The following is a 14,528-nucleotide window of genomic DNA, read 5'->3' on the forward strand; positions in this document are numbered from 1 at the left end:
CATGGATTGGCACTGACTTCATGCAAGTTATTTTGGACTTACCTGAAAGCATCTGGATGATATAGAATCTATGGTATAATATTGCATGTAGATAAAGTATGTTAATGGAAAGAACTTGGAATAGTTTCAAGTCATTCTAATTATGACATATGTTAAGTTTTGTGTTATTATATGCAAATGTCAGTTTGTATCCATATCTATATTTCAAAGTCAATTATTTTAGTGATAGTTTATATGTTTATTATTTATTAGGACACTAAGCTGCTTATAAAAATACAGGAAAGCTAATTAAAACAAAATCCTTTTTAGAAACCTTTGAGATAACCACAAACTTTGACATCTAACCTGTATAGAACAAAACACTATGAGTATGTGGAACAACACACATCTGCCTGACTTCATCCTGATGGGACTGACAGACTCTGAAGAGATCCAGCTGGTGCTCTCTGTGCTCTTTCTCCTGACATACCTGGTCACTGTGCTGGGGAACGTAGGGATGATACTGATTATTCGCCTGGATCTCCAGCTTCACACTCCTATGTATTTTTTTCTCAGTCACCTGTCATTTCTTGACCTCTGTTACTCAAATGTCATCACTCCTAAAACCTTAGGGAACTTAGTGACTTTCAACAAGAGCATTTCATTCATAGGCTGCTTCACACAGATGTACTTCTTTGTTTTGCTTGGTGCTGCTGAATGTTTTCTTCTCTCTTCCATGGCCTACGATCGCCACGTAGCCATCTGTAATCCTCTACACTACCCAGTTATTATGTCCGCAAGGCTGTGCTCTTCCCTCCTCACTGGAACCTATATGATAGGTTTTATGGATTCCTCGGTCAATGTGATTTGCATGAGTAGATTACATTTCTGCAAGTCCATTATAATACATCACTTTTTCTGTGATACATCCCCAATTTTAGCCCTGTCCTGTGAGGATACATTTTACACTGAAATTATGATATTCATTTTTGCTGGTTCTACCTTAATGGTGTCGCTAATCACACTATCTGTGTCGTATGTATCCATTGTCTTTACTATTCTGAAAATTAGTTCCACCTCAGGAAAGCAAAAAGCCTTCTCTACTTGTGCCTCCCATCTCCTGGGAGTCACCATCTTTTATGGCACTATGATCTTTACTTATTTAAAACCAAAGAAGTCCTACTCCTTGGGAAAGGATCAAGTGGCTTCTGTTTTTTACACCATTGTGATCCCCATGGTGAATCCTCTCATTTATAGTCTTAGAAACAAAGAAGTGAAAAATGCTTTCATTAGAATAGTGCAGAAGAGCAAGCTCCCAGGCAGTTAAACTAAGAATGCTGTTAAGCATTTCAACTCATTTTTTTCTTTCCTGTTGGACATGCCCTTGGACTCCCTCTAAAAACAATTGATTTGTTTCATGTTTATATTTCTGTTGAGTTGACATATATTTATTCAAATATGGTTTTAGACCTACATAGGAGGATATATTTAAATTTCTTTGCTGTGATTGCCAGTCAAAAAGTGTGTTAAAATCTATTTGTTAAATGTATGTGATTTTTAAGGGAAAATAACATTCTAAAGAAGAAAATATGATCTAATTTTTAGCAGTGTAGAATATAAATTTCCTTCTATGTTCCAATTTTACATAATTTTGTATTAAAAATAGATATCCATTTTGACAAATGATATGTTTCAGAAGTCATTCTCTTTAAAGTAAGAAATACCTTCTTAGTTGCACAAGCATTCATAAGTCACTCAAAGTTTAAATCTTAGCTTTCTGTACCACATGAGATTAGTAATAATTCTAAATCCGTGTGATCAAGGATCAAAGATTTGTATATAGAGCAATAACCCTGAGTGCTGGCCATTATTATTGCACGACTTGCACTCCTTCAATATTGTAATGAACAATGCCTTTTGACAAATATGCACTGTTGTTTTGCAAATAAGTTCAGTTAATTTTATTCATGAACACAAAAATAGCTGCAAAGGAAAAGAGTCAGCGGTTTTTTTATTTGCACGAGGCATCAACTAAGCCAGTGATGTAGAAATGAGTTATAGCAAAATGGTGTTTTCTAATACTGGAGAAAATTTGGAAAATACAAAAATTTTGCAGATCAACACTGTAACAGTTATTTATAATTTTCTGCATATTCTCTGTAAATAGTCATGACTGTATGCTTGTCCATGACAGGTATAAACGGAATTTCTGCATTTCCTACGTGAACTTTCTGCATTCCATTAAAGCTGTAACATTTGATAATCTATTTGTCACTGACAGTTATGAGATGAATTTTATCTCAGTATGTAGGCAAAATCATGAGTTTATCTTTGCAGTGCTTTGGAACTGAAACACAGTGAATATACCAACTTAAAAATCTTTGAGTAGTGAGACTTCTTATGTGTTTTCCTGTGAAACTTGAAATCCTAACATTTCTAGGAATATCAAGTATTGTGATCTCTTGGAGTGGCTCAAGTGGTAGACAGGCTCTCTAGGAAGATTGTGGCCCTGAGTTGAAATCCCTGCAATATTAAAAAAAAAAAAAAAAAAAAGAAAGAACATTAGTTAACTGGTGCATTGCCTTTCATATGATTCCTTTGGCTTACTAATATTCTTAAAAAGTGAATCTGGAATTAAATAGTTACCTGACCTTTTTTGGATTCTCAAAGGTGAAAATTTACTTAACAAAGAATTAACAATAAATTAAGATGTAGTGTCATCCATAATTTTTGGCCAAGTCACTTTCTAACAGTTCTTCATTTTTAACTTTTACCTACCTGTGATGGAAATGGAGTTTTAATTTTCTGTGCTATATAAAGTATACTTTAGAAATATTTCTTTTCTAAGTAATTCTTGTTGTTTAAACTTTTATAAAATTGAATACCAACATTAAACTAATATGGTTTAATTAATTGTTTTTGAAATTGATATTAAGTTTGCATAAAATTATGCTTGATATTTTTTCTAAATGCTTTCTTAATGTTGATAGCACTGTTTTAGCAGTTATGTGAAACTTCAAAGCTGTCAGTTAACTCATTAAATATTTTAGACTGTGTTATGTTTCTCAACTTTCTTATTTCAAGATTTTGCCTTTTTCAATATTGATGCCATATGAAAGGGTTGTGACTTTTGTTGGCTTTTGTACTTGTGTTGTCTACAATGTGTATTTGTTGATATTACTATTTGTTCTTACTTACAAATAAGAATTTATTGAAAGCTTACATTTGACCTTTTAGATTCATCTCTGATACTGTAAATGTCTGTATCATTTCATAGACTCACAACTTCTTTCCACATTCCTAGTGATTTTTATAACATCTAGCTTTACTTTGCTTTCATTTATTCCTGTGATTTAGAAAATTCATATTGTCAGTTTGTGTTGGCAAAAATGCTTATTAGAAAATATAATATCATAGACAAAATTTAAGTTGAAAAAATTGTTAAGGTCATTAAAGTAAGATCACTTTATCTTCTTTTTCTTGTAGGCCAAAAAGCATCTTCACAATGTTTTAAATGACTATAATCTAAAAGCAGTATGTGAAATTAGAGCTATTTACATTTCCCTATAATTTTAATATTATATCAATGCTTGCTCTATTTTGTATAAGATGCTGTCTGAAATAAGTTAAATTGCAATACTTACATTGTGTAAAATTTAAATTGTGGTTCATGTTGCCTGTAAAAATACTGTACAGGATGAATAGATACAGTATTTGAAAAGAGTGCCATGCACAATAGCAAATTATGAATTGTCTTTTGCTTCTAAAACATCAATTCATAGGTAATAGTAATATTATTTTGTTCGTCACCATGATGTTCAGACAGTTGTAGGGATTTACATTTAATTTTTTCATGTTAAATCATGTTGGTGTTTTCTGTTTCAGTATGCATTTTTAAATTTATTTTTAATTCTTTGAAGGATGTCATGAAAACTTTCAATATTCTACTGACTCTGCAGATTACTTTCAATAGTGTAGTCATTTTCACAATATGAACTCTGACGGTCATAAGTGTTGAAGGTTTTCCTATTTACTAATGACTTACTCTGTTTCTTTTTTCAGAGTTTTATGATTTTCACTGTATAATTAAGTTTATTCACTGGATAGGTTTATTCCTTGATATTTTTTGAGGCTATTGTGAGTGGGATGGCTGTCTTGATTCATTTTTTTTAACATGTTCATTGTTGATATGTAGAAAAACTACTCATCCCTATATTTTAATTTTATATCCTATATTTTGCTGAAAATTTTGATACAATGTATCAGCTTCCATTGGAGCTGTTAGTGTCCTTTAAGTTTATGGTCATATAATCTTACAAGGGGTATAATTTGAGTCATTAAAAAAGTTATATTTATTAAATATGAACTTGATATATTGGATACAGAAACAATTTAGACACGCAAATTGTTTTTAAATGTACATATTAATTATGTAGAATATGAGTTTATTCCATATATGCCGGCACTCTGTTCCTATCCTCTCTCCATTGTCCTCTCTTATCCTTCTCTTCAGACACTTCCTATTTTCTAAAATTTCCCTTCTATTTTCTTTTTTTTTTTTTTTTGGTCATCTTATTCTATGAAGATTCCACTTACACAGAAATCATGTGATACTTGCATATATCTGCCTTTTTAAACCTCTTGACTTCCCGTTCCTCTTGCATTTCGTATCTTTCCTTCCTGAGTTCTTATATTTTTGGAAGAGAGGTGTAATGCATTTCTTAGTTTTAGAGAAATAGTGAACATTATATCTTTTAATATTTATTTCATTTTATTCCTTCTTAATATTAGTCTGTTGGATATTGTTGCAATGTTCTTACATATTTTTATTAACAATTTCTCTTTTCATTCTGTTTGACTAATACCTATTAGTTATTTTCAAGTTCAAATATTCTTTTAACTTGGTAGAATCGTTTTTATGGTTTTATTGCAAATGCTCCAGAGAAGGACCCAGACTGGATGATAAGACTTAGAATAGCCATGGTTAAAACATTTAAAAGTAGTTTAGGATCTGTGAGAACTTCTAGTTATTTCTTTGCAGACACAATTTTAGGAGAATAATTATGACTGACAACATTAAAATAGCAACACTAAGTTCTCCTTGTTACAATTAGGAGCACATGGACACAATCCTGTGAAAATCTAGCATCCTTAACTATAGATCTCTTGCAAGTTAGGGGAACTGTGCTTGCCTGTAATGCTAAATCTAGTACACAAGTGCATTTCATATAAACTTTAACATTCATTTGGCTTAGACAAATACAGATCAGTTTTAAATAGCAGGATTTCCCAAATGGCAGAGTTATTCTGAATGTTACTGATCACAACACTACAACTATTAAAAGTTCCACAAACCTTTCTATATACCAAAGGTTTAGACTTAATCTGTTTGGGTGAAAGAAACCTTCAGTTGGTAATTTTACATATATTAAACTGACACTTTTAAATTTGCAAATGTGTGAAAAATAATTAGGTGAAATCTAGGCACAGACCAGTTATAAAGTATTTGAGAGAACTTTACTTGAGCAAATACTTAAATGAACTCTAATTTAATTAAGGATTAGTTTAAGTATTTAAAAGCTTGACAAGATCAATTGAAAACATGAGTAATTGCTTCGATAAAGTGTTTCCTTACAAGTTTCTTACAGGTGTTACTCAGAGCAGAACAACAGGCTTATTGTTTTGGACATAGAAATTCAGGTTCTAGTTCAACATGACCCTTGAAAATCTTTCAGAAGCCCATGAAAAGGCATTATTATACTGTTCATCTATACAAAACTAACTTATAAAGACACATTTATTGATAGATCTAATTATGAAAGAATTTTTTATTTTATCATTTTACATTAACTCGCATGTGTATATTGTTTGGTCCACCTCCTCTTCCACCCTGCTTCATTGGTGCAGAACCTGTTCTGCCCTCTTGTTCTCTGATTTTGTGGAATAGAAAACATAAGAGATAATAAGAAAAACATAGCATGTTTTTTTCTACTTAGGATAAAGATAGCTATACAGAGAGAGTCCTACAACTGCTTCCATGCACATGTGTATTGTAACCCACCTTGGTTCATCTCTACCTGATGTCTTCACTACTTCCTGGTCCCCTTCCCAAACTGGCCTCAGTCACAGTAAGATTACTACATTCACTCCTTTACAGTGACCACATCAACCAGATTCAAGTTTTAGGTTTCCTTTCCTTTCCCTATTCCTATTCATATTTGGGTCCTCTATTCTGTTCCGCTGGTCTTCATATCTGTTTTTGTGTCAGTACCATGATGTTTTCATTGCTATGGCTCTGTAATATAGTGTGAAATACAGTATTGTGATATCTCCAGCATTGCTTTTTGCTCAGTATTGACTTGGCTATACATGGTCTCTTATATTTCCAAGTGAATTTTCAGGTAGATTTTTTAATCTCTGTGATGAATGTCATTGGGATTTTGATGTGAATTGCATTGAATATACTGATTGATTTTTAGTAGTGTAGCCATTTTTACTATGCTGATTCAACCATTTCATGAACATGGAAGATCTTTACACTTTCTGTAGTCTTCTCATATCTGTGTTTTTATATAGAAAGGCTACTGATTTTTGTAAATTGATTTTGTATCTTGCTACATTGCTGAAAATGTCCGTTATATCTAGGAGATTTTCAGTAGAGTGTTTTTGGTCTTTAAGGTATAGAATCATATTGTCTGCAAATAGGGATACATTGACTATTTTCCTATTTGTATTCCTTTTGTTTCTTCTTCTTGCCTTATTGCTCTGGCTAGGGATTTCAGGAACATGTTGAATAGGAGTGGAGAGAGTGGGCATTCTTGTCTTGTTCCTGACTTCAGGAGAAATGGTTTCAGTTTTTTCCATTAAGTATGATGTTGTTTTTATAGACTTTGTAATTTTGAGAAAACTATTGAAAAGTGTAAGAAAACTTTTCCTAGTTTTCTTAGAGATTTTATCATGAAGTGGTGTTGATTCTTACCGAAGATTTTTTCTTCATTTATTGATATGATCTAGTGGTTTTTTCTTTGCTTCTATTAATGTCCTGTATTACATTTATTGATTTGCCTATGTGGAATCATCTCTGCATCCCTGGAGTTAAGCCAACTTGATTATGGTGAGAGATCTTTTTGAAATATTGTTGTATTTGATTTGCTATATTTGATTGAGGATTTTTGCATCAATGTTGATTAAGGAAATTGGCCTGTAGTTCTCCTTTTTGTATGTGCTCTTGTCTGGTTTCTGGGTGAGAGTAATATTTGCTTCCTAGATTGGATTAGGTAGTGTTCCTTCCTTTTCTATTTCATGGAAAAGTTTACAGAGTATGAGCTTGTCTTTGTAGGTCTGGTAGAATTCACCTGAGAATCTGTGAGGTCCTTGAATTTTCTTTTTTGGGAGACTCTATTACTGTTTCAAACACATGTTATACATCTGTTTAGGTGGTTAATATCCTCTTGGTTCAATTTTTATGGTCATAAGTGTCCAGAAATTTCTACATTTCTTCAAGATTTTCGAATTTATTGGAATATATGTTCTCAAAGTAGTCTCTGATGATTCCTTGGATTCCCTTGGTATTTGTTGTTCTCTCCCCTTTTTTGTTTTTGATTTTACTAATTTGGGTCTTTTGTGTTCTTGTTTTGGTCAGAATTGCCAGGGGCTTCTCAATCTAGATTATTATTTTGATGAAACAACTTTTTGGTTTTTTTTTTTTTTTTTTTTTTTTTTTCATTTTTCTTTTATTATTCATATGTGCATACAAGGCTTGGTTTATTTCTCCCCCCTGCCCCCACCCCCTCCCTTACCACCCACTCCACCCCCTCCCTTACCACCCACTCCACCCCCTCCCGCTCCCCCCTCAATACCCAGCAGAAACTATTTTGCCTTTATCTCTAATTTTGTTGTAGAGAGAGTATAAGCAATAATAGGAAGGAACAAGGGTTTTTGCTGGTTGAGATAAGGATAGCTATACAGGGCATTGACTCACATTGATTTCCTGTGCGTGGGTGTTACCTTCTAGGTTAATTCTTTTTAATCTAACCTTTTCTCTAGTTCCTGGTCCCCTTTTCCTATTGGCCTCAGTTGCTTTAAGGTATCTGCTTTAGTTTCTCTGCATTAAGGGCAACAAATGCTAGCTAGTTTTTTAGGTGTCTTACCTATCCTCACCCCTCCCTTGTGTGCTCTCACTTTTATCATGTGCTCATAGTCCAATCCCCTTGTTGTGTTTGCCCTTGATCTAATGTCCACATATGAGGGAGAACATACGATTTTTGGTCTTTTGAGCCAGGCTAACCTCACTCAGAATGATGTTCTCCAATTCCATCCATTTACCAGCGAATGATAACATTTCGTTCTTCTTCATGGCTGCATAAAATTCCATTGTGTATAGATACCACATTTTCTTAATCCATTCATCAGTGCTGGGGCATCTTGGCTGTTTCCATAACTTGGCTATTGTGAATAGTGCCGCAATAAACATGGATGTGCAGGTGCCTCTGGAGTAACAGTCTTTTGGGTATATCCCCAAGAGTGGTATTGCTGGATCAAATGGTAGATCGATGTCCAGCTTTTTAAGTAGCCTCCAAATTCATTGTATTTTTTTTTTTTTTTTGGTCTGTATTTCATTAATTTTACCCCTTATTTTTTATTTCTCTCCTGCTTCTTTTGGGTTTTGCTTGTTCTTGTTTTTCTAGGAGTTTGATATATACCATTAGTTTGTTTGCATGAGATCTTTCTGTGTTTTTAATATATGGACTCATGGCAATAAACTTTCCCATAGGACTGCCTTTGCTGTGTCCCATAGGTTCTGGTTGGTTATGTTTTCATTTTTTATTAGCTTCCGGGAATTTTTTATTTCCTCTATTTCTTCTATGACCCACTGATTGTTGAGCAATGTTTTTTTCACTTCCAGTTATTTGCATATTTTCTTCTGTTGTTCTATTGTTCAGTTCTAGTTTTAATGCATTGTGATCAGATATAATGCAGGGGGTTATTTCCATTTTCTTGTATTCGCAGCTTGCTTTGACCCCTAAGATATGATGTATTTTGGAGAAAGTTCCAGGGCTGCTGAGAAGAATGTATATTGTGCTGTTGTTGGATGAAATATTCTTTAGACATCAGTTAGGTTGATTTGATCTATGGGGTCACTCAGTTCTTGGATTTTTTTGTTAATTTTTTTGTTTGAATTACCTATGTATTGGTGATAACAGGCATTAAAGTCTTCCGCTACCACTGTTTTGGAGTCTATATATGCTTTTAAGTCCTTTACTGTATGTTTGATGAAATTGGGCACACTGACATGGAGTACATACAGATTGTAATTGTTATTTCCTTTGGTGAATTTCCCTTTTTACTAGTATGAAGTTTTCTTTGTCTCATTTGACCAATGTAAGTTTGAAGTCTACTTTGTGTGGTATAAGTATTGCTACTCTTGCCTGTTTTGGGGGTCCATTGACTTGGTAAATCTTCTTCCTGCCTTTCATACTAAACCAGTGTTTATTTCTGTCAATAAGATGGGTCTCTTGTAAACAACAGATTGTTGCATCTTCTTTTGTATTCAATTTGCCAAATGGTGTCTTTTAATGGGTGAGTTGAGTCCATTGATGTTCATTGTTAATATTGACAGGTATGCGGTGATTAGTGCCATTTAGTTGTTTTTGTTGTTTAAGGATTTGAATGTGTGTAGCTGAATCAATGCTACTTTCTGATTATTTGTCTTTTCTTCTCCCATTGTTTGATATTTCCTGTAATGGTTTTGTTTGCTTTCATCTTCTGTGTGCAGAATTCCTTGTAGAATCTGTAGTGGTGACTTGGTTGTTATATATTGTTTCAGTATCTGTTTATCATGGAAGATTTTTATTGTTCCATCAATATTGAAAGATAGTTCCATGATGCCATTTTATTTTCAGGATCAAATATTTCTTTACTTATATGTATTAACAGTACTGATGAGCTTATTGAAAGATTTCTTTGTCTCTGCTTTTGAATGTGTTTGGTTGTATAAGTATTACCAGTATTTGAATGTACATGTTCTATAGATCCATGTTTTTGTCATATTCATGCATGTTGTTTCCCCTCTCCTAGAACTTTTTTCAAGTAATTATCAAGGAAACTGTGAATTTACATAAGTTGCGTTTCTTAGTCATTACCATAAGCATTGGTATGTCCTGGCAAAAAAGACTTTGAGGATAAATATTGACAGTTTCATTTCAGTAGTCTGCTTTTTTCAAGCACCTATAGTTGAAAAATTATCAGTTTTTTCAATTTAAAAATTTTACAATTATCTCAAGTGTCACTGAGTTGTTCCTATGTACCTTTATAGTTGCCACTCATTCTCACATCACTTGTCTGCTTTATAAAGTGAAATGATTCATGTGCTCTATTTCCTTTTGAAAGAATCCTCTAACTGGATTTCAGATAATTTGGATGTGTGCTCGTTCAACACTGGATTAGGTTCATAGGAAGGAACTATAATTAGATTTTAAGAAATTTTTAAAAATAATATGAGGGCAAGATTGTGTTCTCCTTTTATATCCTGGGTAGAAATGTAAGTTCCATACTCTTATGTCTTATATCCATTATTATTGTTTTAAATGTCTCCTCTATCTTAACAGTGAAAAATTTCTATGATGCACCTTGAAAATGTAACAGAACATGAAAATACATACAGATCTCCCTGATCTCATCTTCTCTGTTCTTACTCTGTTAAATACTTTGCTTCATTTAAAAATTGTTAGCATATATTAATTGTAAAAAGGATTTCATTGTCATATTTCTGTACATGCAGATATTGTTTTCAATCAGATTACCTCTCTACTACACTTTCTTTTACCCATTCATGTCTCCTTCCTTTATTTTATACTTTTAGTAATTCTCATTATGCTTTTTTCATGCATACATATAATATACTTTGATCATATTCATTCCCATACCTGCTTTCTCCATCTTTTCTTCCTTGTATTATTCTTTCTTTTTCTCTTTTAATGTTGATCACCTGAGCTCAGAATCTGCAAACTATGCATCTAATGAACTGTACAATTATAATATCCCATGAAGCCACTTTTCCTAAAGTTTTTAATGCATTCCTTTTTCTTTCATTTCTGCCATTGACACAATGAAGACTGTCAGTAATTCCTAAATTTTGTCTAGAAACTAAGTAAATTACAAAGTGAGGAGGTCAGTGAATCATTTTAAACCATGTGCAACAAGCTTAAAGGCGAAACTGTTTATTTGGACAGTTTACATTTGAGTGCTGATGACACTCTTAACATCTATGGAACATTGAGGAAATTACTAAAATTTTTATACATGTTTATCTCATCTGTGATAGAAAGAATATACAAAAACCTTCCTTAGAGTTGTTTATTTCCTGTTGTTATATTAAATTATCAATGTAAAGAATTTATACAATTATTCAGTGTCCAAAATCTTATTTACATTGACATAACTTATGAAAATTAGGTAAGCCTTCTCATTTTGTCTAGGGTTTTCTATTCAGGTACATAATGAAAACTGGTATAAAGAATATTTGTAGAACGGATTCAAGTACACCTCAGAAAAGTATGACGTTAACACAAGCACATACAAGAATGAAGACCTAATTACCCAGGGAATGTTGCCTATTTTTATCTATACATTTCATGAAAAGTAGGGTATGTTCTTATAATAACAGACTGCAGAGAAGGATTTCACCATGACTGTCAGGTTATTCTTGCCTACTCTTTGTAGCAGGTCTTCCTTCCTTCCTTCCTTTCTTCCTCCCTTCCTTCCTTCCTTCCTTTTCTCCTTGCATGTGAACAAACCCAGGGCCTTGCAATTGTCCTGTAAGTGCTTTGCCACAGATCCTTCTCCAGCCTTAAATACACTAAATTTTATTTTGAAAAAAATAGTACAATTGCACACATAATACATCCTAATATGAGTGCTGCTTGTCTTCATTCTGTTATTTTATAAAAAATATTTTGGGCAATGCAGAAGTATGACCTTAAACAAATGCTCTACCACTTTAGCCACTACATTAAGCCCTTAGTTCTGTTATTTTTGAAGGAGGGTCTTGCTGTTTTCCAGGGAAGGCCTGGACTGGCATCCTTCTACTTATGATTCCTGAAGTAGGTGGGATAGCAGAAGTGCACCACCATGCACAGCTATCGGTTGATATGGGGGTCTTACAAAATTTTGCCTGACTGGCCGTAAACCAAGATTCTCCTGATCTCAATCTTCTAAATAGTCATTTATCTTTTATTAACACAAAACAGAACAATAAAAGTAAGCACGGTGTTTATTTTTGCATGCAGTTGATAGATGACAGTATGAAAAGAGAAGAGAGAACTTGCACATTCCTGCAAAGCACTAACAGGTGTATTTATCAGCTGATGAGCACCAGTCCACTTACTGAATGATGGGACACCAGAAAATGCAAATCAAATGAAATAGTAGGGTTTATAAAAGGAAAACATACCATAAGCCTTGGTTTATTATTGAACTTTACATGTAAAATGAGCATAATATTGAATGTATAGTATAATAACAATTATTATACTATATGTATTTATATATATACATCCAAATTAGTATTATGTTTAAAGAAGAAATGGTTAAGGGAAATCACATTCAAATAGTGATAATTTAGAATTGCTTTCATTAATTTCTTTGAATTTTGGTGTGCTCTATGTTCTTAAACAACACATTTTACGATTATAAACATAATTTTCAGTATTCATTATAAAATATTATACCCTTGATATATGTCAGTCAGAGAATAATGAGTATTTTTTCTGAAGACATTGTCTCTTTTTGACAGGAGGAAAGTGTACTAATTAATAGCCAGGCTATATGAATCATATACTCCAACATTTGTGTAGTTATTGTGTGTTGATTGTAAAAAATTACAATCCATTGATCTTTTTCTTAATTGTGGAACTTCTATTTGAAAAGGCAAACTCTTTATTCATTTTGTCATTAAAATCTTTGTCCTTGAAAACAAATCAAGTAAATTTCCTTGGAAATTGGTCTTGAGGATGACAAACTGCTGCATGATCCCCTCACCCGTTGAATGTGGCACAGTGGACATGTCCAAAGGAGAGGCACAGCACACACTGCTCTGCATATATTCACAACAGCTAAAGCATCTTGGGATTCTTTTGAGAAATAAATTTCTGATAAACATTTCATCTGAGCAAACTGGAAAAAATATCTGTGGTGATATAACTTGTGTCAGAATAAAAAAATGCATGACCAAAAATGTAAAGATAACTGTGTCAAGGAACACTAACACCACATTACAGCTATTTTCACTTCTTTAAATGGATTTCATATTCTATTTGTGAAAAGATAGAAGCCTACATTTTTTTATGCATATGATAATGGAAGAAGGTTTTTTATTATTATAAATTTCTTATTACGATATGTTCATTATACAGGGAGGCAACTGTTCGTGATAATTCCAGTAGATTTTTATTATACATTATTTGTATTGCCCCCATCATCTCCCCTCCTCAGCCCTCTCCCCACCCGACTTAAGAAATTGCAAAGGACTTTTAGTTCTGTTTCATATGGATATACGAATTCCATCAACCATGTAACATCACCTTAATCTCCTTCCTTCACCCTCACCCTCCTACTAGTACTCACCTACACACATTATGCCTGTTTTTCAGTCCTTATTTTGGTTATTAATATTTAAGTTGACATTCAAAGGGGTGTCTCAATGTGTGTACACTGTGTGTGTGCTTTACTTTGGTTTGTTCAGTCCCTTTGAATTCTCTACCTTACCCTTTTAGCTACCATTCCCCCATTTTTCAACAGTTTGTAATACACATCCTTATATCCTATAATTTTACATCCTATGCTATTTGATATTACTGATGCTCTATCACTCTTTTTTCCTTTCCCTCTTTCCCTGAGTTCCATAGAGAAGTTCCACTGCTACAAACATGTTTTACATCTGAGTTTGTATATGTTCATGCTTGCTTTTGTATATATGTTTATCTTCAGATCTATCTTCTGAGTATGAAAGAAAATATGCATCTTTTGTGTTTCTGACCTTGGCTAACTTCACTTAGCATGATATCCTCCAATTGCATCCTTTCAACTTCAAGCTCCATGTCATTATTTTTTGTGGCTAAGTAGTACTCCTTTGTGTACCATCATTTTATTATATCCACAAGGCTGTGTTGTGCCTTTCTCACTGGGTCTTGTATGATTGGATTTATAAGTACCTCTATCAATGTGATTTGCATGAGTAGATTGCATTTCTGCAACTCCAGTGTAATCCATCACTTCTTCTGTGAGGACAGCCCTACTTAAATTTTCTTTTGAGAAGAAACATTTGACATGAAATTTTGATTTGCTTTTTTGCTCATTTTACCCTAGTGGTATCCTTTTTCACAATATCTGTGTCCTATATGTCCATTCTCTATACTATTCTGAAAATTAATTCCTCCTCAGGAAAGAAAAAAACCTCTGCATGTGCATCTCATCTCCTGGGTGTCACCACTTTTTATGTCACTATAATCTTTAGTTATTTAAAATTAAGTAAATCCTAATCCTTGGGAAAG

General features: G+C 33.1%; 1 protein-coding gene across 1 annotated transcript; it reads left to right on the top strand.

Moving 5' to 3' along the window:
• Positions 1-364: 364 nt before the first annotated feature.
• Positions 365-1,306, top strand: LOC109703339 (olfactory receptor 8H1-like). The gene has a single exon (XM_020188440.2). The coding sequence runs from the start codon at positions 365-367 to the stop codon at positions 1,304-1,306; it is 942 nt and encodes a 313-aa protein (XP_020044029.2).
• Positions 1,307-14,528: the final 13,222 nt, after the last annotated feature.

Source organism: Castor canadensis, chromosome 1 (genome assembly GCF_047511655.1).
Source record: "Castor canadensis chromosome 1, mCasCan1.hap1v2, whole genome shotgun sequence".
Classification (NCBI taxonomy): Eukaryota; Metazoa; Chordata; class Mammalia; order Rodentia; family Castoridae; genus Castor; species Castor canadensis.

What these genes read in the sequence shown, in the direction of transcription:
- LOC109703339 (XM_020188440.2), top strand. Translation starts at nt 365, where the DNA reads ATGAGTATGTGGAACAACACACATCTGCCTGACTTCATCCTGATGGGA.